Genomic DNA, 22,736 nt, shown 5'->3' with positions numbered 1-22,736 from the left:
ATTAAATAGAGGTACAGTATCAAAAATAAGCTTATTGTTTGCCATTATCTTAAATTCTTCCCTGCCTCAAATGCCAGCTCTTGCTGTTCTCTTTCCGGTTCCATTAAGCACAAGTAGAAGGTTTTATTCCTCGTGTATTGATTCTTCCATCTTCCTTCTCCTTAGGAGGACACCACGACTGCTCATGGTTTAACACACACACTGTGCATGTTGCTTTCCAGAGGCTTCAGCTGACACTCTGGTGGGATAAACAGGGAATGTGAACAGAGGGAGGTCATCCAGGCTCTCTGACTCGTTCACAAATTATTGGAAGAGATGGGAAGAGGAATTGAGAAAGCCATCTGCTGAGGATTGTAGTACAGCTTGCTAGCAGAGCTGCTAGAGCTCGTGTTTCTCTATCCTATCTAGGAGCTATACAGCAATTTTTGGGGTCTTGGACAACTCTTTTGCTGCCCTGCCATTCTGGCCTGGGTATTTTTTTTACCAAGAAAAGAAGATCTGAGTCTTGGGTATTGTTTTTGTTTTGTTTCTTAAAGCCCTCTTCCCATCATGCCCCTGGGCAGGTATTACAGTTTGCTAGTGGCTGATGGTTATACAAGCACCAGTTTTTGGCAGCTCATAAAACACGATCTCCCTCTGTAGTATTACGTTTTGTATCATCTTTGAATGGGATGTTCTTGGCAGTGTAGAGAAAAAGAAGTCAGAAATGGATCTTTGCTACTTTCTTCTTTGTTATTTTTCTGTCCCGTTTCATGCGATTGTTTCATGCTTGATAAAGTTACTTGTGAAGTTATTTTCTGCAGTTCTTCAGCTCCAAGGAAAGGCACATGGAGGCTTGGTGTGGTGCTGTAGCTGGATAGAATATTTTTGGCCTTCTCCTTCTAGCACATAGGTAAAATGAAGAAAGGCACTAACAAACAAGCTAATGGTATAAGCTGTCATCTCCTTAAACACGGAACAATTTATGTTGGCAATGTTACTGACTCTTTACAGTGTATAAGAGTGTTTTGAGACAAAGCTGCTGTGCGTCCCCATAGGTATTTAGGTCTGTCAGCAAAGTATGACAACACAGTGAATGATTGCTGGTTGCATTTAGAGTGCTTAAATATAACTTTGTTTTATTAAAACAGATGATCTGTCACAGCTTGTCCACTATACCTTCACAGAGTCAGTGTTTTGACATTCTCCAGACTGGCATCTGTAAATATCTGGTAAGTACCATTTTGTCTTTTCTATCACTTTCATGTGATCAGTGTTGTAGCAGTCTCTCCCCAAATACACTTATCCATATACTTTGTGTATAATTTCAGCATTTTCAAAAGTTTTTGACAAGATTAGCAGAGTTTTAAAGGGTATCTCATAACTGTCAGTATCCAAACTTAAATGAATTTCTTTTGCTCTGATCTGTGAATAGTTCAGCTTGTTCTCAAGCTGGGTCAGCCCTAAATGAAAGGCTTTGGTTTTTGAAAGAGCAACTAGCAGCCTTGGATGGGTTTCACAGTCTGTCTTCTCCTGATTCTAAACACTGAGGGTGGGGATGGCAAAGCCAGAGCTGTGTAACAGAACTTGCAGTTACCTGTGATGCTGCCTGCTGAGGGGGAGTCCTGTCTGTCCTCTTGTCATGATGGTTCTGGAGCTAACAGGTGCCTGCAGCTCCCTGTACGGAGCCGTTCTGAAAAACCACTACAGCAAAGCTTCCATGGAGAGGGATTTAGCTTTAACTGCAGTCAGGATTTTTGAGGGCGAGTGTTGACTTAAATCACAGCCTACGGATCAGCTTCTGTGTTCTACTACACTGTTCTGAGAGCAAGCAGTTAAGTGGCTTTTTACAGTTGATGGGATTGCTGCCCCAGGGCTCTAACTGGATGATGACACCTCAGAGGGAAGAAAGGCAACATCCTCTGTGGGAACTTGAGCAGTCCCATCTGTACCTGATTTATATAAATTGAAATGTCTTTGTTCACATCATCTCCCAGACTCGCTGGCTGGCAGTTTTCTTCAGCAGTGTTGGCTGATTCGATCTTCAGGATGCTTCTTTGTATGCAGACATCCATCTGCTCACTGTCATAACTTCCTGTGTGTGGTTTGTCAGGAACATCTTTATTTGATTTATTATTTAGTGTTTGAGTGTCCTGTAGCATTCAGCAGGTTCTCGGTGACAGTTGCAGTCCATGTTCTGTCACACAGGAATGCCGTCCTTCTCCTCCTGCAGCTGGCTGGTGCAGGGTCAGCCTGGGACAGTGATCTGCACTTGTGGCATTGAAATACCTAGTCTTATATTGGAAGTATTTAAAAGTCTGAACCCATCATTGTTCTTTATCTTCTGTCTCTTACAACTGATGATACTGTTGTTGTTTAACCCCAGCCAACAACTAAGCTCCATGCAGCTGCTTGCTGACTCCCTCCAACAGGATGGGAAAGAGAACTGGAAAAGTTCTCATGGATTAACGTAAAGACATAGTTAATAGGTAAAGAAAAAGCTGTGAGTGCAAGCTAAGCAAAGTGAGGAATTCATTCACTTCTTCCTATGGGCATGCAGCAGTTGAGCCATCTCCAGGAAAGCCGGGCTCCATCCTAACCAGCAAAACCCCTTGTGTATAAAGTGATGAATGTGGGGGTCATTTTGTTTGTTTTAATACAGGTTGGATTGGTTGTAATACCCGATAGCACAGCTGGATCTGTTCTGTGTGCCATAAATAAGCTCTTGGATCAAGCTTGCATCCTGAGTGAAACCCTGCACAAGTTCTTAGCCTCTTGTTGTTACAGTCTCCTGTACTTCCTACTCACTTTAGACAAAGAGGATGCAGAACACTTACAGAAAAGGTAACGCTGCTTTTGTGATCTCTGCATTATGCCCACAAGTATTCAGAGGTGTAAAATGAAAGGACATCCCCTCCCATCCTCGCAGGGTTTTTTGCCATCTCTTTTTTGCTTGCTTCAAAACGGTACTCGGATTTAAGAGAAAAGGCTGCAAAGTTAGCTGGAATTATTTAAAACATCAACTGAAGGAGGTTTCACCTCAGGTTGTTCTAGGTAGATGTCAGGACATCCTGACTTTAAGGTATAAATATACACCTTTCTAATCGTTAGCTTTAGCCTTTAGTTTCATTAGTACATTGAAAAGCAACATGCAGAGGATTTGGTTTTGTAAACTTGTGCTCTTAACTGACTGCATATTTCAGTTTTAAGACAACTTCTGAGGTTGTAGTCTGCTTTGTAGACCACAAATCCATTTGATTTAAAACCCCCAAAGCTACAGCTAGCAGACGTAAGTAAGTTTATTTACCTGTATAACGGAAATGTCTTTAAACAGTTTAAACTTCAGGTTTTTCCTCTAACTTGTTCCATACACAGCAGCGTTGTTCAAAGCTTACTTAAAATGTAAGACCAGTTTTTAAAGCTGGAGTCCTCCTTCACTGATGGTGTTTAATGACCTACAGATCACACATGCCTGGTTCAGTTGTGTGATTTCTTATGAGTGTTAAATGAGCACTGGGGTGTACCTGAACAGAGCCATCTTCCCAGCTGCACCAAGCAGCAGGTCCACTGTGCAAGAGCTTCAGTAACATTTGTAGCTCCGGGGCAGGGCCTCCAGTTTGTCTCACTGCTGTCCATGATTTTGGGATGTTTTCAAGTTTAGCGTTTCCTGGTACAAATCCTCTGCTTGGGTGCTAATACTGGTGAAGGCAGTTGGCACAACTGAATTGAGAGCAGCACCCTTCACAGAATCACAGAATCCCAAGGGTTGGAAGGGACCTCAAAAGATCATCTAGTCCAACCCCCCTGCAAGAGCAGGGTAACCTAGAGTACATCACACAGGAACTTGTCCAGGCGGGCCTTGAATATCTCCAATGTAGGAGACTCCACAACCCCCATGGGCAACCTGTTCCAGTGCTCTGTCACTCTCACAGTAAAGAAATTTTTCCTGATGTTCACATGGAACCTCCTGTGCTCAGCTGTACCCTTGTACAGCTGTGAGGCGAGCTCACAGAGACACGCTTGAAAGGAATACCTGTCCTCAGTGGTTTAACCCTTTGTTCTCTCTCGCTGCCAGGGATATGCTGTGGGGATCATGTATTTCTGCGTTAGCACTTCTGCCGCGCTTGCTGAGGCTGATGCTGCAGAGCCTGCAAGTGAGCAGGATCTGTCGGGAAGAGCTGCCCGTGGTTGCTCAGTTGCTTCGCTTACTCATGCAACATGGTCAGCTCAGGAGCCATATGATCACAAATGAATTCCTGGTGCAGCAGATTATCAAGGACATCATGGTAGGAAACGTCATTGTTTCTCAGAGACTACACACCTGATGTTTATGTTTAATAATTCTTGCAAAGGCCGGAACAGATGTTTAGCAGAACACACATTATGATTGTCTTCTGTCTGCCTTAGGAGCCTGGGCTGTGTAGATGGCTGTCTGAGCTCCTGTGCTTATTGCACAGACAAAGGCTGTTACGAAGTTTAGCGTGTGCCCAGCCCAGGGCCTGGGAAAGCAGATACCTTCCTAACAAACTGACTGGGAGTAGCTTACCTGCCTGGCCCATCTGCGAGTGAGCTGTCCCAAAACAAGGAGCTAGTTTTCTGTGATGATGGGAGCAAGGATACGTAGGTGTACAAAGATGTTATTAAATCAGACAAACTCCCTTAAATATATATAGTGTAAAATATATTCCCTTTCAAATACTGCAAACCCCAGCACATCTGTTCCTGTGTCTGCTGCATCCTGCTGGTTTGGGGACTGTTCCAGTCCCTTCTCTCTTCAGAAAAAACATCTGAAACTGTCTTTGCACAAAGCTCTTGTGAGTTTGAGTGCGGAGAGTTTGTACATCACACAGGTTTGAATAAGTGAGCCATGGGTATTCATTAGTAGCTTTTGAAAGAAAAACATAACCTCACTGGTGGTGAAAGCAGACGTAAGAGTAGGTGCAAGGTACCAGAGACTGAGGGGGTTGGTTTCCTTTAGTGCTGAAAATGTTCTTGTGATGTCCCACTGCAGGTGGGTTGCGTGTGGTGGCAGTGGGGCTTTTTTAACCACTTACAGTGCTGAGGAGAGTGAATGACAGCGCTGTGGGCTACACTGGTCTGTTGGCAACAGTTCTCTTACAGACTGGGGCTCTGAGCTCTCCTGCTGTAGTAGAACCTCCTCATTTGCATTTCAGTTGAGTATAAATTGCAGGATTGGGGTAAGGAAGTAAGGAAGCCACTGTAATTACAGGTAAGGAAGTGGCAGCTGGTGTAATTCACACACTTCATAACTGAGTAGTAACACTTCATAATTTCAGCTTTACCAGACATACCTTGTTGAAATGTATAAATGAGAGTAAGGTGGCCGTGTGCGGGTGGACAAGGCCATCTTGTACCCTGCACAGTACACCTCACTAACTGTACAAAGCCAGGCTTTGCATGTGCTGGTGGTGACTTGGAGTTTTACCTTCTTTCCCCTTCCTTCTAGACCCTGAAGAGTGGGGAAGTTCAAGAGCAGTGGCTGACAGACCTCCATTACTGTTTCAACATCTACCTTGCTTCTCATCCCCAGGGGCCCGGCCCTGTCAACACCGTGTATTAAAAGAGGTCGAACTGCATTTACTGTAAAGCATTTACTTCTATTTAGTTTTGAATGGGAGATGTTGGAACAAAGCTTGTCCATTTTTTTTGTAAGTGAAACAGAATAAAAATTTTCCAGAGAACTGCGCCCCTCTGCTGCCTTTCTTTTCCAGCAAGCAGATGCTGCTGCTGGAAGCTAGTTTAGTAGATGCACTGTCCACAGTGAGGGGAGTGAAAGAAGATCCAGTCCTCTCAACATTTAAGCGCTTGCAGCAAAACAGACTTACGTTGACTTCACTCATCTTGTTACTTCAAAACATCGTATTAATTGATTAGAATTCTGTAATGCCAGCTAGAAGAAAAGACAGAAAACAATTTACATGGAAACCAGAGTAACATCATTTTATTAGTGCTCAGCTCCTAGTTTTAAATACTTTGTGCAAGGTAAATACTGTATGCTGGCAGCTCCAAAGCTATTACAAGAACAAGGTTTCTTGTAGAATACGTCCCATCTTTTCTTGCTTTTCATAAACCATCTTTCTGTGCAGGTATAAAGCCAGTTATTGATATAGAAAAAACTGGTGATAATCTCAGTGATAGAAAACATCACCCTAACAATTCCTATAGGCTGTGGAAAGCCATTTATTTACTGTTTTTTGTCGACATCTCTACTTTTCCTTCCAAATCCATAGCTAGCTGAGAAATGATTGTGTCTTCAGTACCAAAGTAGAGAATGAAGACTGTTCTTCTGTGCTTGTCTTTCAGAACTGTTACTTCTTCAGTACAGTTTCCCTCTCCTTTGAAACTGTGTTTGATGAACACATTCAAAATTATTTTTTGGCAGTGGAAGACTTTGGGAGCCCCTGCAGTTCCTCTGTAGAGCTGGGCTCAGCACTTCAGTTTCTGTTTCCCAATGCAATTCAGATTTCATCCTGTCAGTAAATAAATAACAGTTGCATTTAAAAACTGATTTGTACTCAAAATGAGTCCCAACGCCTTAGGTGTCTGTGTGGCCTGTAATGCTGGGATAATACAAAACAGCAAGTTCAAGTTTAATATGTTGTAGATGACTTGCACATGATGAAAGGTAATGGTTGTACTGGAATATGCTTTTTAAATTCCAAACATTCAGCTTTGCTTAGTGCTTGAGTCTTGTGTTTTTTGTTTTTGCAGCTGTGGTTGGCCTCATGTTGTATGAAAATTGTTTTGACTTCCCCATGTTCTCCAGCAAATTAACACACTGTAGGTTGTTTACTGAAAAAGAACAAAACGGGTTTGGTGAGAAACTCTAGTGGGTACAAAGCAGTTTAATCTACACAGTGTTCTAGATCTCAGAAACAGTGAGTGCAGCAGGAGAAGAATCATAGAATCCATCAAATGGTTTGGGTTGGAAGGGACCTTAAACGTCATCTAGTTCCAACCCCCCCTGCCATGGGCAGGGACACCTCACACTAGACCAGGTTGCTCCATCCTGGTCTTGAACACTGGCAGGGCTGGGACAGATGCATTTGTCCTGGCATCTTGCTGTTGATTATCTGTAAGTGGAGTTTATTTTCTGTGGCGCTTGGTACAGCTTACGTAGAATCCTACTGCGGGTGTTCAGAGCAGCCTATAATAACTGAAAGCAACATGAGATTTACCCGCATAAATGAAGGAGGGTTTCCTGGCTGATGGCTCAGTCACTAACACAATGCTCGTGGCTGAGCTTGCTGAAGAGCAGCAAGGGATTTTTTTTGTTGAGCAGTATTTAACCACATTAGGTCCTGGGTCATTTCTAGAAGGTATGGGAAATTGGTCTAGGGCTAAAGCTCTGAATTACTAGAACCAAAAATGAATGCTAGCTGACCCTTCTCTTCAGTTCTGATCCTGGCTGAATATCTGGACTCACTCAGTGTTTTCATTTAATGTGCGTAATACTGTGTGTGTTCTCCTTCCCCAGTTTTGTGGAGGTGGGATGCAAACATTTTGGTGCTTTATCCCTTTCCAGTCAGGGTCCCGCCAAAGTGCAAATCTGAGCGTTTCAGTGAGGGGCGCGCCCAGCACGCTCTAAGAACATCTTTCTGATGCAGAGAATTGCAAAGCCTCCTCCTTTACAACTCTACACACACTTTAATGTTCACAGTGAAACAAAAAAAAACCCTAGACACAGCTGTCTGGCCTGCTGCAGAGCACTTCTTTAAATGCCATTTACTGAACTGACAAAAGGCACCGATTTAATAAAATGATGTTTAAAAAGGAACAACTTTCAGGGTCCAAAACAAGCTAATTGTAACAATTCTGTCCCTATTTGCACAGCCCTTTTCTGCTTGTCTCCTTCTGCCGCCCCCCCCCCCCCCCACCCCGACTTATTTGTACATTTCCTTTGTGCACCTTCTGCATGTCCTCCCCTCCAAAGTGCTGGGTCTGCTTATGCCAGAAAGGTCATGGAGTTTGGTGTCTGGTGTCTGTCCCTGTTACATATGTGTCGCGGCACTTTTCCCACTAGCTATATGAACATTCAAACCAGGACTGACAGCCAGTCTTCACCTTCCCAGCTGTACCTTCTGCAAGAGAGAGAATGAGACTGAACAGTCCATTCTGACCTACTCCAGGCACCTACGTCAGGCACGGAGTATCTGGCATTCACCACTGACAGCTCTGAACTTTTCCAACAAGCGTCATGTTGTCATGCACAAAGGCGGTCAGATGAAAAACATGTTATTGTCTTTAAGGGCTAAAGTTCCCTGAGCTCCTATTAGGTGAATGAAAGTAGGTAGTGTTCTAAAGGAACTGGGCAGAGTTCCTATCACTATCCTATTCGTCACCAAGTTATGAAAGCAAAGGACACTCAAACCTCAGAAGAAAGCCTTTTTATTTCAGGAGACAGGGAGATGTTGTCCCGAGAACCTGAACGAAAAGAAGCATTATTTGCTAAAGCTCTTCTAAAATTTAGATTCTTATCTGCATGAAGAGGTGGCAACCAAACACCTGCCTGGTTGTGCTGCTTAATTAAAACAGTTTTCAAACAGTGGAAGAAAAAAGCCGCCGTCTCATAGTGAGGCAGAAACTCCCTACACTTCTAACAAACAAGGCTAAGTCAGTGTTGGATTGCCTTCTGACTTCAGACCTTTGTTAAATTAGTAAAGGAGAAAATGTATTTTACAGCCCTTTGCAAACTACCTGAACTACCGTTTCCTTGAAGCATCTCCTTTGTTGCTAGTTACCCATGGCCTGCCTCTGAACTAGCTGTGATACAACCATGAAGGCCAAGTGGGCCTTCATGTGATGAAGTGCTAATGTTACTATAGCTCCCATACCCTAATAAGTGTAATTACACTCTTAAAAATGGCATTTTGTAAAGAAGTAGTAGGAGAGGTGGCCATGTACTCTTCAGTTTTAGGTAGCTGCCAATTAATGCCACATGCATGATAGTTCCAGCCTTTTAATGACCTTGATAATATTTTCACACTCGCCATCCTTTGGTGCTATTCTGTTGTACATGGTGTAGATCTCCTGTCTGTCTGCACAGCTTGACAGTCCTGGTTGTGCCAGCCCCACTGCCCCAAGACCAGATACATACCCAAAATTTCAGTGGCAGGCAGAACTAAGGCTTTCCTAAGGAAGACCTGGTAATGACTCTATGGCTTGAGTTAAGCAGGAAATAAATGCATGATTTTGCTAAAGCTTTACAACTTATGAAAGTCAAAGTTATGCAGTAATTGAGGCTCTGTACACAGCACAGACACCCAGTTACACCATTTTAAAAGGAAGGGCAGAGACCAGATCAATAACTTTGGATTTTCAAGTTTTCATCTATGCACTAAACCAGGTATTTCTAACAGCCAGGTGTGTAAATTCTTGGCACACGTAGCAGTCCACCTCTTCTATAAGATTAGTAAATATTTGTGCTGTAAGTAATCTTAACCAGAGGTGAATGCTACCTGGCTTGTCACTCTGCAAGTCCATTCTGTTAAGGTCTTTCCTAGTAGCAGCCCAATAAAAACAGGTTTTCATATACATGATTCAACACAAGGATGAAAGTGCAGTGCTCACGTAAATCCAGCAGTAGTGAAAGAAAAAGCATGCAATCTTAACAGCTTGGCAGCAGTTACATACTTTGACATGAGATCCCAGTTCTTGAGCAATTATTTTTGCTTTTCCAAGATGAAACCAATCTCACATGCATACATACAACATAGTATTCTTAAAATGTAGGTGTCCTACCTGAGACCAGCTGTACATCAGAAAGCTTCAGCTTGGAAGGAGGTCGTGTTGGCTGATACGCTTTGCCTTCCTGAGAACGTCCTTTAACAAGCAATAAAAACAGCTCCATTTTTAATCACATAAAGATGACGTTATGTATAGCTAGAAACTACTAAGTAGGCTACAGCATCGCTTTGTTCTAAAATCAGTCTCATTTATGATAAGGAAACTCAGGGGATGTTCTCTATGACAGAAAATTGTGACAACCACAATTGAACTTTAACTAAAAAATACATCTTGCAGTTGCTAGTAAATAAAAAAAAAAGTTAAATAAAATTAGCTTTATTTATTTATGTAATCTTTTTTTTTTTGGCCATCTAAACTACAGAGCCAAGATAGAAGTAACTTACTACCCAGTAAAGTACCTACAGTTAGCACATCCTTACTTCATCAGTGATCCACACTGTAAGCAAACTCAAGGTTTAAATCAATGCTTTCCTGCTACCCTTTCTGCAAGATGGAGTCCTTTGCACCATGCACATTCAGGCATAGTGCAGTGCTACCGTAAAAGCTGATCTTGCTCTTCCAATAAAGACCAGTTCTCTTGAAACAAGGAAGTTATGAACATGGAGCAAGACCATATTCTTCAAATGGAAATATTTAAAAAACAATATAAACCCCATAAAGCTTAAAATCATGCTTAAACCATGCTCCAGACAGCCACTATGGATTGATTGAGCCGGCTGTCCCCAGTGTAACAGCTCTGGCAAAAGAATTGTTTGGTTGCTCAAGATCCATGCTATGTGGAGTAACGCTATGTGGTGATTCAAACAGCTTTAGCAGCAGCCAGTTTAAATCACAGAGGGTTTCTTTCTTTCAGTCTGCAACAGACACACAATTACCCAGGACACCCAAGATGCAGACTAATTGTAATAAATACGTGAAATCCCTAACAATGAGGTAAGGAGTGTACGGAAGAATACACTGTTATAAAAGTGTAGCTATTTAAAACAGAGTGAAGACAAAGTTACCATATATCTGCTTCAGGATGGACTGCTTGCTGGGTTTTATGGCCGAGCCGGTTTTATTTACAGGTTTCAGGTTTTTACATGAAGGAGCTGATTTCAGAAGGCTATGGTTCAGCTGTTTCTTCCAGGCAACCCGAATGAAGAAGGCAGCTGTCTCTTGTCTCCATTTGTCTTCATCTTCTTTGCACTGCCGATTAGCACTAAGAAGCTGGAACAACTCCTGTCTTAGCTGGTAACTAGAAAGCAGAAAAGAGAAGAGCACTTGTTTTAGGTGACCTGTTTTAACTTTGGTGCTTTCCACACATCAGTTCACATGGTAGATTACATGAGCTAACTGGGAAAACAGAACTCCCACTGATGTGCGAAGTCATTTGGATGAGAAATGTTTGCTCAGAAGCAAAAGCAGGAGCTGGGTTCAATTCTGGATACAGCTGTTATTCACACAGTTAATAAAGATCTGGCATTACAGGTATCCAAAGTTACAGCACTGCAACATCAGTGTATCAACTGCTTTAGAGAAAGCATGGAGAAGACAAGACCTATACATATTTAATCAATACAATACTGTTTTCTCATTTCAACTGTAACACCAAATTTTCCCATGTGCTTTACCACTTGCTCAGTCAGTCAGTGCAAGAGACAAACCAGATCTACTTACAGGTTCAACTTGCACATTTCCTCTATGGAAACCTGAGATGCTTTCCCTCCCTCCTCCAAAGGTGCTCCCCTCATCTTTTCAGCAATCTAGTTTTGCTTTTCCCCCTTCCCTTCAAAGGCTCTGTCTCCCAACCCAGCCTTGCCATGGCTGCTTTGATCTTACACAGTCCCAGCCCTGTTCCACGTGGCAGCAGTAGATGATCTGTCCTTCTTCCCACTTTGATGCCTAATGGCACCAGCGACCAGGAGTTGTTTGGCTTTTTGTCTTGAATCAGATACAAGTATTAAATCAGATACTGGCATTTCACACTCGCGAGTCCATTAACTGGCCTAGCAATTAACTCTGAATCTCCCCAGGACAAACCTGCCATAGATGAACATGGAGTAGTAACACTTGTAAAATATTAATTGTAAGTAAGTGTTGGGTAACTGGCCAAAACACATTGGGCATCATCCCCTCTGGCATTTGAAAAGGCTTCTACTGGATGCCGCATTAGAAGGAATGAGGAAGGAGGGAGAACGAGGCGATTTTGTTCTCTTGCTCCATCTGCAACAAGTTCTCAGTTAAAACAAAAGGCAGCACAACCAGATACGAAATGTGTAAATATACAAGCCAACAAAAACTGTACACTTCAAACGAACCACCAGCCGTATACAGAAAAATGAGCACATAAAAGTGCAACAGAATGCCAAAGGAGGATGATAATGCTCAGAGCCCCAGTAATTTGAAACTTTCAATAAGCTTAGTAAATTCCCTCAGTGAAACTTGCTGGGTGAGACAAATATATTCAATCTTAATTTAGTGGAGCTTCAGAATTCAGGCATGTCCTGTTATACGGCAACAACTGCAGCTTACCAATAAAGGCCTGTAGTGCCTGTGAGCTGCAAAGTATTGTATGGATTCAGAACAGAAGCGTTATTAAGACAGAAGGGAAAAAAAAGGATCCAGTTTGGGTAAGTAACACGTCAATTAGAACTGCTCAATGGGGTAAGAGAGGAAGAGAAAGTGAAGGGGGGCACAGTTACAGTGACTTGCTAACGTAACTGGAGCTAGGGATGGGTTACGTGACTACTGCTGCAGGAAAAACAATTGGGGAACTGTTCTATACTTGAGCAGAAAAGACTACTAAGCTGTTCTCTTGGAATTCAGTAATTGCTGCCAGAAGCCTTTGCTGATAGGTGAAGTGACCCAGTCACAGGCACTCCACCTTTGCACCCAGCTGTAATTTCATGTTTGTGAAGAACTTCTCGTAGTTTTTAGCAACGAGAAAACAACTGCGAGGCTCTGACACCAAGATGACGTAGGCAGTTATCTTTAGAGCATGGGCACATTCTCAGAATTCAGCTCTCCTGTAACTGATTGTTCTGACCCTAGTGAGAAAAAAGAAGAGTGGCTCCAAGTTTGATGCTTTATGAATCTGATGTGGGGCCTTAACAAAACAGCCAGTGCTTAGTCAATAAAACTACTGCACAGCAGATATGTGGAATACATGTACAGAGTGGCAAAGCTGGCAAATGGTACTCAGATTCATTGTTATAGAAGTTCTAATCTTAAAACCCACTGCTGCTCAAAGTATGCATATAGCAGTAACATCAAGAAAATATAGCATGACTCCCACAGGAGAGCAACGGTAACAGCAACCAACTTACTTCCAGCTTCTGTCAACTCACTGTGGACTCTGGAGAATGGTACAGGCCTCAGTGTCCCCCATGAGAGCAAGCTAGACACAGAATGTGTAAGGCTCAGTGAGCAGGAGAAACAATTAACCTTTGGCAATCCACACACCTAAACACAGGCTTTTGAGGACTACATTTATAAAGTGTGTGGACTGTGGGAATTGAAACGTTTTCCCAAGAAAGGCAAGTTTCATACACTTAAGCAGAGCAGTACCATTGTGTTACAGCTCACCACAGCTCTCAATAAACTTTCAAGAAGTAAATCATGACTATAAAATTTGCAGTGAGACAAATGTATTTAATCCTAATTAAGAGAAATGCCAGAACACAAGCATGTACCTCTACATGTCTCTAACGCAGAATTACACATTAACGATGTGTAATTCTATTGCTGTCTACAAGTACATGCTATTTACCTGTGCCAGCCTGGACCTGAAAGACAAACACAGGACTGGGTGGGACCCACGGTCACACAGTAAGTACCTGCGTAAGAACTATAATTCAGTGTACAGTGGGTGGGAAAACAGGTATTTCAGAGGGAGAGTCAGAATAACTGACATCATAGTAACAGTCAGCACATGCTGGGTGAGCTAGCTGGAAACGCTTAACCATGACTTCTTGGCAGGCAGATGCCACCATCAGACTTGGGATCCATATCCTAAAATACAGCAATTCTTTTTTGGGATGTACACGAACTGTGCTTCAGAGGGAGAAGCAGAAATATCTTCTTTTTAAAAATAAAAACTACTGATGCGATAACAGCATGGAAATTGGGAGGAGGAAATCTGGTCTGATTTCACAGCTCCCATCATCCATGTGGGTTTCAAAACACTCACGCAATAAAGTTCACGCTGAGCTTAAAGCGTAAGCAGAAGAGACAGCAGAACTGGTGGGCCTGGGAGAGAGAAGACAGGAGGGAAGCACAGCTCTTCACAACGGTGTGCCCTCACCTCAGCACTGCTGCCAATCAAACTGTTCTGCATTCTGCATCAAAACATTCACTGAAATAAATGCATTCTAATATCACCGCAAATGTGATGAACTCCAGCAAAGGTCTAGCAACAGTACGTTGTCCACAGATGTAACAAGATGGCAATGGAGGAACAGCCAAACTAACCTCTCCTGCAGTCTTGCAGATCTATGATCCACGTTAATGTTCTATATACTATAGAACATGGGATTGGACTAGATGATCTTTTGAGGTCCCTTCCAATCTCTAGCATACTGTGATAGGAGTTTTGCAAACAGAGCAAGTATGTTTATTTTTCTTTATTAATTCTCACAATAGCAAATGTCATTTAAACAATCTTTAATCCCCATAATTTCTGAAGTGCTGTGAGTGCATGCTCAGTGATAGAAAGCACCACTGCTGTTCCAGCAGATGGATAGTTCAGAAAGATCTATCCACAATCTTTAGTCAAAACTGTAAATGGAATACAAAGATTTCTATACAGGCAAGCTAGCTCAATACAGGGTTTTAGATCCCAGATCTTGTGAGGAAATTTGCACAGGCACTCACTACATATTTTGACGCTTTGACTGAAAGATATGGTATGTGTCTACTCCTCTATGGGGATTTTAATTTGCTGTTCAGTGAAAACAGCATAGCCTTCAGAAGCAACAGTATCACTTATGGATATACTCTCCTAACCTACTCCTGACTGTAGCTTTTGGTATCTAAAAAGACCTTAACACATAAGACAAGAAATTGGCATTTACATGAGAAAAGGCCAACAAAAACACTGCCAGCACTGAGCTGCTTGCATAGTGTCTGGAAGCAGCAGAGAGAGTTGAAGGCAGAAGTGGTGGATCACTGGGAAAACAAGTGGCTGCTTTGCTTTGCAGGTCAGTGTGGGTATAAGTAATGGGGCAGAAGCACAGAACCACAGAATGGTTTGGGGACCTTTAGAGACCATTTAGTTCCGACCCCCTGCCATAGGCAGGGACACCTTCCACTAAACCAGGTTGCTCCAAGCCCCATCCAACCTGGCCTTGAACACTGCCAGGGATCAGGCAGCCCCATCTTCTCCAGGCAACCTGTATCAGTGCCTCACCACCCTCATCATGAAAGGACTTCCTCCTTTATGTCCAATCTAACCCTACCGTCTGCCAGTTTAAAACTGTCCCCCCTTGTCCTGTCACTACAAGCCTTGGTAAAAAGTCTTATTCCATCTTTCTTATAAGCCCCCTTTCAAGGGAGGCACAATCAGGTCCCCCCTGTGCTTTCTATCTTCAGGCTGAACAAGCATACTCTCTCAGCCTGTTTTCATAGCAGAGATGTTCCTGCCCTCTGACCATTTTCACGGCCCTTCTCTGGAGTTGCTCCAACAGGTCCATGTCTTTCTTGTCCTGGGGACCCCAGAGCTGGATGAACAGATAGCAAACAAAGAGCATTCATGAAAGCAGGACAATGCTGTGGAAAGCAAATGCTGGGACATCTCACTCTCTCCTGTCTGCCTCTTCAGTCATTCCTGCTCAATCAAGTTACTCAAGTTAGCTTCAAGTTTTGGCAATGAACTTCCAAAGCTTCCAAACCTTTTGTAGTTTGGTTGCCCAATTGAAAGTCAGGTCAGAATACAATTTCAAGTGTGTCAGTAAATGGTGGTGAAGGATCTGGCTACAAAAACCTTTTCAGGAAAAACCCTGTATCCCTCCATGTGCAAGTTTCCTAATGAACACAAGAGCAGTGAACTCCAGGCTTAGGCAAATTCTGATCTGCACTCTCTGAAGAAATATCAGTGCTTGAAACAGAAGTTTCATAACTTCTTCAATGATTAAAAGTCATCACTTACCTTGTTCTTTTTATGAGCTTACTAATGTAATTCCAGGCGACTGAAACCTGCTTTCACTTGCTTGGTGAAAGATTATTAAATTCATTATTTAGCACCGGTAATGTAAGCAAAAGGACCAAATAAAAGCACTTTGCCAACAAGCTAATTTACTTTACATCTTACTCTTCTCTAGCTACTGAAACAGCAGTCTTACCTTCTCCATGTCCTCTGGATGACTGTAGCAGCATAGTTCTTCTTCCGAAACAGCTCTTTTCTTTTTCTTTCTTTTTCTATAATCTGCATTCGAATCTCTAAAGGGATCAGTTCAATATTTGTACTTTGCCATGCGACAGAACATGATTGATCATCTGCATTCCTGGATCCAATTATGCCTGTATTTTCCAAGATCAAACTGTCATCAGGAGCAGAACACGCTGCTGGGTTTCTTGGCACAGCTCCCATACGTTCTGCCTTAGCAGACAATAAAGGGGAGGCCTTTTTTGCTAACTCGTTATTTCCCATAGTTTGTTCTACAGCATGCACACTGTCATTTCTGGTGTTTACAAATACTGTTTTGGCACTTCCTGGTCTACTAGAGCCAGCTGGTGAACATCGTTCATCATTTACCTCTTTATTTCTGCATTTCTGCTGATGCCTTTTGCTTTTGGAAGAAGCTTCACATTGCTTCGAGTTTCTCGCAACTCCACCAGTACAGCTGACATTGCAGAAGAACACAGCCGTTCCTTCACAATGGTCCCTGCTGCCAGATGCAGGCTGACTTTGATCTCTTAGCTTTTCCCCAACACTGGCAGTCCTACAAGCAGCAGCAGTATGCCTTCTGCTCCTCCGAACACAAGCACCCGTTGTGTCAACAGTGTGCAATTTGTGCTTTTCTCCATCCAGTTCTGTAGCAGCTGTGACCTGATGTTTCACTTCAACTTTTGTTTCCTCTTTTGCTTTGTCACAATGGAAATGGACACAACTTGACTTGCTTTTGGTGTGTTTCCTCAGTGAATCTTTAGACAGAGAAATGGAAACCAACATTCAGCCTCTGAACCAACAAAACGTAGTTTTTTTCTCTATTTCCCTTTTTTGCTGAGTTACCTTTGAGGCACACTGGGCTTTACTAAAATGAAGAAACACGTGAGCAGGAAGAATCAGGAGCGGACCTGATTGCCTGTAACAGTGCAGTCCCAAACTTCTTAATTTGCTTTTGGTTCTCAAAGTATTTTTCTTTCTTACAATGCATTTGACTTAGATGCCTAAAAAATGTTCACAGGGAAAAACTGTTTCTTCACCTACCTGAATATACTGGTGTTCTCCAAAGAAACCAGCTCACAGTGTGGTGCAGGAATGCAGCCCTATGAACACATCTGCTCATTCCAGTGCAGATACCGTGACAGACTGTCACTGTTTCAAGCTTATTTGCTGAAGTTCTGCTCTAGCCACCCTGTATCCTGGCATGTGGTGACAGACTGGGTAACCCACTGACCCAGGAAACCCAGACTGCTTGGCTTCTCGGTACTTGACATCCTAAATGAAACTAGGCGGTCCTTCCCGTTTCTCCCTTGCTGCTGTGAGATAAGTGCTTCTAAATGCCCTTGCGAGGATGATTCGGAAGCCAGACTTCAGTCCAAAACTGAAAATCTCCCATCTACCATACACCTTCCATTCTGTTTGGAAACTAACAGGAGAATGAGAAAACAGGCCAGGCAGGATGAAACGTAACAGACAGAATGGTTGTTCAGGGGTAGGTAAGACAGAAAAAAGAAGAGACCTCTGATATACCAGAATCACAGAAAATCTGCTGGATCATCCAAAACCTGGAGAAACCATGCTATATTTATCCCCACTGCAGCCTGTCAGGATACTTTTGACTGGGTAACACAATATGGCACATTATCAGATTATACAAAGGAAACTAAAGATTATCATCAATGATGTCTCCAACAAAGAAGATTTATCATAGTGACAAGTCAGTGTGGGCTGAAAGGCTACTCTAACTTACACATGATTAGCATATGTGTAGATAGCCCTCTATGTTCTGGGACGGGAAAAAAAACTAATCTATTATTTTAATCTATTATTAATGTAATTATTTTTTTCTTTTCTATATTGAGCTATTGTTGTAACTGCTCAGAATGGAGAAGGGAATTCACTCTCTCTTGCATTACACCTGGGGAATAGACAATTTAAAATCAACGTGCCTTCTGATGCCAAGATTTCCAAGGGCATAATCCAACTCCTAGAGAAGCCAAATCAGAAACTGCCAGTGCCATCAATAAAACGGGCATAGGGCTGACAGTCAGCTCAAACATACGAAGTTTACAGCACTGTTGTTCTCTCAATAAGGAAAAAGGACAAAGCTTTAAAAGAAAAGCCTTGTCATTCTGAATTCACCAACACTCGCTGCCTGGTTTGCACGTCCACCATGTAGAAAGCTTTTTTACTTTAACCATAACACACTGAAGTAGTATGTGCAGAACTTCTCAACCTGAACAACTGGGTAACTCGATAATGGAAAAAGCCTATGATTTAAGTGTTCTAGCTCATCTTTTAAGGTTGATAGAAACTTTCTTAGATAGAAAGACCAAGCAATAGCAAGTACAGAGCACAAAAAAAAAGAACTTACCTGTTTGTACTACAGCTAAGGCAAATGAGATAACATAAATAGGAAAGAGGATTTCTCCGTGAAGAACAGATCAGAAAACCCCACCAATTAAATCATAGTTTCCACAGCCCACAGGATCTAAATTTATATTTAATTCCAATAAAATGTCCAATGAAATCCATTAAATTTTTGGTCACAAGAGGACTGATTAAAACACTTAATGAGAACTGATTAAAGAACTTCATGATTTGATCCTTGCTGCATCAGCTTTCTTGGCATCATTTCAATAGCAAAAAGAGAATGCATGCCTAAAAATGGCATAGTATTTTATTTCAAACATAGGCTTTTTGGACTGGGCAAGAGGGGCCTTTCTTTACAATCTGAAAGTAAACTGGTCTTGTAGGAGAAGTAGACATGTATTTCAGAAGAAGAGTTTTGCTGTCACATCCAACATGGTGAAGAAAGATAGTAAATAACAGAAAGAATTTTCTACTTAAAATTCTACTGCTTGCAGAAATTATATTCTGCTTTTAAAGACATATTGAAAATAAAAAAACCTCCAGGCAATAGCCTATATGATTTTAAAATTTTACTTGTAGAACCATCACCATGGAAAAATTATTCTGGCATAGCTACATCAGGAAATCTCCATCTTCAGGGCAGCCTTCAATCAAAAGTCCAAGCTAGACGCTGGTGGCATTTGCTGCTGGTTTGAATTCCCTAGGTTACTGTAAAGGGTAGCGTACCCAACTGAACATAAATGCAGTTTTCCAAATACAAGTATCAATAATAGAATACTTCACAGAAAATTTGGCAAATTCTGTCCTGATCTCTGTAGTCAGTTTGACTCTATAGCCCCTGTTTCCCATGGACTACATACTACCTACTTCCTCAGGTCATTCTCTCTGCAAAACTATTGTATTTGGTCCAGAACCAGTGAGAGTCTGACTGATGCAAGTTTCCATTGTCATAATCAGTGGAAGATTCTGGCTAAGAATGGATACATGGAGTCAGTAAAAGAAAAGGCTGCTTGTTCCTCTTTTATAGTTTCTTTGTACTTCTCCTTCTTTTCTTCCTGCCCTTCACTGTTGTAAACCTCCCCAGATCTCTCTTTCCCATTTCCCTTTTTTCCATACTTATCAATTTTTCCTCATTATGTTCACTATCTCACAAAAATAACAAGAAACGACGATAAATTGATGATGCATTTAAAGACAGAATACAAGAGTGCAGCAGGGCACCTCTGACACACTGCTTCATAGTACAATTTCTAAAAACAGTTTCACTTCTCAAAAAATACCCTAGAGTGTTCTCAACAAGGGGACTTCAGAGACTAATCATAGGAGAACCCTGACATGGAGAATGAAGCAGACTGAACAGCTCTCTCTGTATGCTAGAGATGTCACTTAGAACAATTTTATCCTCATTTCAACCTCATTTAAAAACAAGAATTACCATTTCTCCATTAGCACTCTTCAAGTATCCCATAGATATGCCAAAATATCTTTAATCTCATTTTCTCCTAATAATACAACTAATAGAACAACTCCCAACAGCCTGTTCTCACATATTTTAGGTATTTAAAAGACACTGTATATGCTGGCATTTTTGACTACTTAAGATGACAGAACACACACAATAAAAAGAATCTGTATCTTACTCCTACCATATATGAATTGCTTAAATGATGAAAGAATAAGAAATGCTAGAAAGATGAAACAAGTCCTATGCATAAAACACCCCACACAGGGACAAGAAGGATAATCAGGACAATTTAAAAAGCTTACAAACCTTTCCTGATTTTATGACCTTCACTCTGAGGTTTGGCTGACAGGCAACTCTCCTTTGGTGTTCCTTTGTTGTGACAAGCTTTAGGTGAACCTCTACTGTTTCTCCCTAGTTGAATTTGTGAACCACTGAGGGACAGAGATCTCTTACTCTGTGTATCAATGGGTTTGTTAGGTAACTGTGAGTTGCTGGTAGTCTCCTCTCGATTTACAGCATTCTGTTGTACTCGAAGCCTGTTTTCTTCCACGTTCTGCATCCCATTCTGTAGCTTGGCCTCTTTTCTTTTACTTTCCTCTTCACGTTTCCTGTAATTATAGTCAATACCATAAGAATTCCAAAGACAAAATCTTGGGAGCATGTATCTAACTTGAACACATTGCTTTCTAGAAACTTGACACTGCCACAACAAAACCCTGAGGATAACACCTTTTTTGTGAGAAAGGGACACCTATTGTATTGAAGTGTCTTAACTTGATCTGAAATAACAACTGACTTGCAGCTACAGCCTAATGAAGCTTAAGTCCTTATTAGGCAGCTGCCTGTTCAGTTTGCAGTGGTTTAAGCTGATTTTACAGCACTCCCTTATTGAAAACAATGAAATTTAGTGTTTTTATAAATATACAAAAGCTTAAAGCAGGATTTTGAAAAGGTGACAGAAGACAAGCAATATGATACTAATAACTATGTTTTTCATTAGTAATGAACAATGCTTTCATATACGTAGTTATGCAATGCACTGTATGTGAAAACCAGAAAACCAGTAAAAGACATCATCTCTTTGAAAATTATTTTTCATACTTATCTGTGTCATAATTAATTCAGATAATTATAAACCAATTTCAAACTAGCTACTGATACTAACTTGCTCCTATGTATTTATCATTGGCAGATAACTTAATGCATATAAACAGATTATACATTATACAAATGATAAATACTGAAAGTATGAGATGTGAATTAAAAACTTGTGTGCCCGTAGTATGCCATTACAATTACGATATTTGGTTTTCAAAATGAAAGAAGTCATGCATCCCTTAAATAGTGTAGATAAAAAGAAGAATTTTGGACAAGGTTAGGAAAGGCGCATCTCTTGAATAAAGTTTTACAGCCTATTTTTAAATACAGTGAGATATCATTGCACTTTAGCTTTTAAATTCTTCTCCTACAAAGCAGAATAAACGCAATAGCACATAGCAAACGTTACCTACCTACCACTGAACTTAGTTTTGCAAATTAAGCACTGGTTGTAAGATGAAGTGACATTTTTCCTGTTGGAATGGACAGGTGATAAATGTCGTATCATGTCGCTGCCTGGTATTTTAACTTGCTTCCAACGCTATAACACAGTTTGCAGACTGTTGACACATTAGCTCACAGCACAGCATATGACAGGTTAGTTATGCAGCATGCCATCCTCAGTTCCTGTGAGTTGTATCAATGCCAGTATATGTCATTTCAGCGTGAGCTGCCAGGGAGAAGGCTTAACTTTATCTGTCAGTACTATCTTATGAAGTACGCTCTGCAGAATCAGCTGATCGAACTTTGCACCTGAAAAGCTGTTAATTGATCTAAAAAATACTCTCCCAGCAGCCTGAGGTTCAGTATTCCCTCTGGCATGGAAAAACGTGGCTAGTTTCAAATCATGTCAGCATTCCACAACTGGGCTACATGGGGATGTCTGGACTGTGTACATACAGTATGGATCTCACCGCCATTACTCTGCCATTTGAGCTGATGAATCAGATCTTACTATTCACAGAATAGTCATTTCCTACAAGAATCAAGCAGCCTGTTAACAGCATGCTCCAGTAGGGTATTTAAAAAGAAAGTGTGAGACGCATTGTGCAATACACAATCAGCCCAGAGTGACCTGACTCTTTGGATGAGCAGATTAACTCAAAACAGTAACTTCAGTGACACACCGATTGTAAAGTTATTGAAATGACACAGGACCAGAAATTCACAAGAAGCAAAAGGGGATTTTTCTTATAAAAAGGTCTTCCTTGTGTGCTGGTTTTTCAGATTAAACTGAAGAAATAATAAATGGAAGGGATTTCAAAGCTCCTTATTCATAGCCTATCATGGTAATTGTCACACAACAGCTTAGTCAATTAACAGATTCCTGAATACTTACGAACCTCCCCTTGTGCTTTTTATTTACTCAGAAATTCAGTTTGTGTCACAATGAAACATATCTTTCAAATGAAAATTTCCAAGTTTTGCTGTTGTCTGACTTGAGAGACTAGGTTTGATGGAGAAGTAAAGGAGGAGAAAAATTCCTGTTTTAAGGGTTCTCATTTATTTTTGGGAGATTCTAGCTATACAACAAGATCCAAATCTGGGCTCTCAAATTAGACAACTACGGCTTGATAGTGATAACAGACCTGGCAGCCCAACATTTTCCACTATAATTGCAACAGGATTTTGTTCTGAATGGTCATAAATTTGTATTTCATTACAAAAGTGAATCGAAACTGAGACTTT

At 41.4% G+C, this 22,736-nt stretch overlaps 2 protein-coding genes across 7 annotated transcripts in view; one reads left to right on the top strand and one right to left on the bottom strand.

The window, feature by feature from the left end:
* The window catches only part of TEX10 (testis expressed 10), a 49,767-nt gene extending 44,086 nt beyond the window's left edge, over nt 1–5,681 (top strand). For all 3 annotated transcript variants that reach the window (XM_061448971.1, XM_061448972.1, XM_061448973.1), the window contains 4 exons: nt 1,131–1,211; nt 2,642–2,823; nt 4,055–4,265; nt 5,447–5,681. In XM_061448971.1, the coding sequence (XP_061304955.1) occupies nt 1,131–1,211; nt 2,642–2,823; nt 4,055–4,265; nt 5,447–5,560 (588 nt within the window). In that variant the 3' untranslated portion in view covers nt 5,561–5,681. The remainder of the gene's footprint in view (nt 1–1,130; nt 1,212–2,641; nt 2,824–4,054; nt 4,266–5,446) is intronic.
* Nucleotides 5,682–5,927: 246 nt separating this feature from the next.
* Nucleotides 5,928–22,736, bottom strand: part of INVS (inversin) — an 85,155-nt gene continuing 68,346 nt past the window's right edge. For 3 of the 4 annotated variants that reach the window (XM_061448967.1, XM_061448969.1, XM_061448970.1), the window contains 5 exons: nt 20,256–20,557; nt 16,068–16,869; nt 10,752–10,984; nt 9,742–9,822; nt 5,928–6,792 (listed from right to left, as the gene is read on the bottom strand). In XM_061448967.1, coding sequence (XP_061304951.1) covers nt 6,677–6,792; nt 9,742–9,822; nt 10,752–10,984; nt 16,068–16,869; nt 20,256–20,557 — 1,534 coding nt within the window. In that variant the 3' untranslated portion in view covers nt 5,928–6,676. Of the gene's footprint in view, nt 6,793–7,059; nt 8,082–9,741; nt 9,823–10,751; nt 10,985–16,067; nt 16,870–20,255; nt 20,558–22,736 lie in introns of those variants that run through there. The other variant, XM_061448968.1, reaches the window with a different exon arrangement.

This window comes from Pezoporus flaviventris, unplaced genomic scaffold (assembly GCF_033815535.1).
Source record: "Pezoporus flaviventris isolate CSIRO_AGI_PZ_B2104156 unplaced genomic scaffold, CSIRO_AGI_Pfla_v1 ptg000007l, whole genome shotgun sequence".
Taxonomy (NCBI): Eukaryota; Metazoa; Chordata; class Aves; order Psittaciformes; family Psittacidae; genus Pezoporus; species Pezoporus flaviventris.
This window is presented reverse-complemented; position numbering and strand designations above follow the sequence as displayed.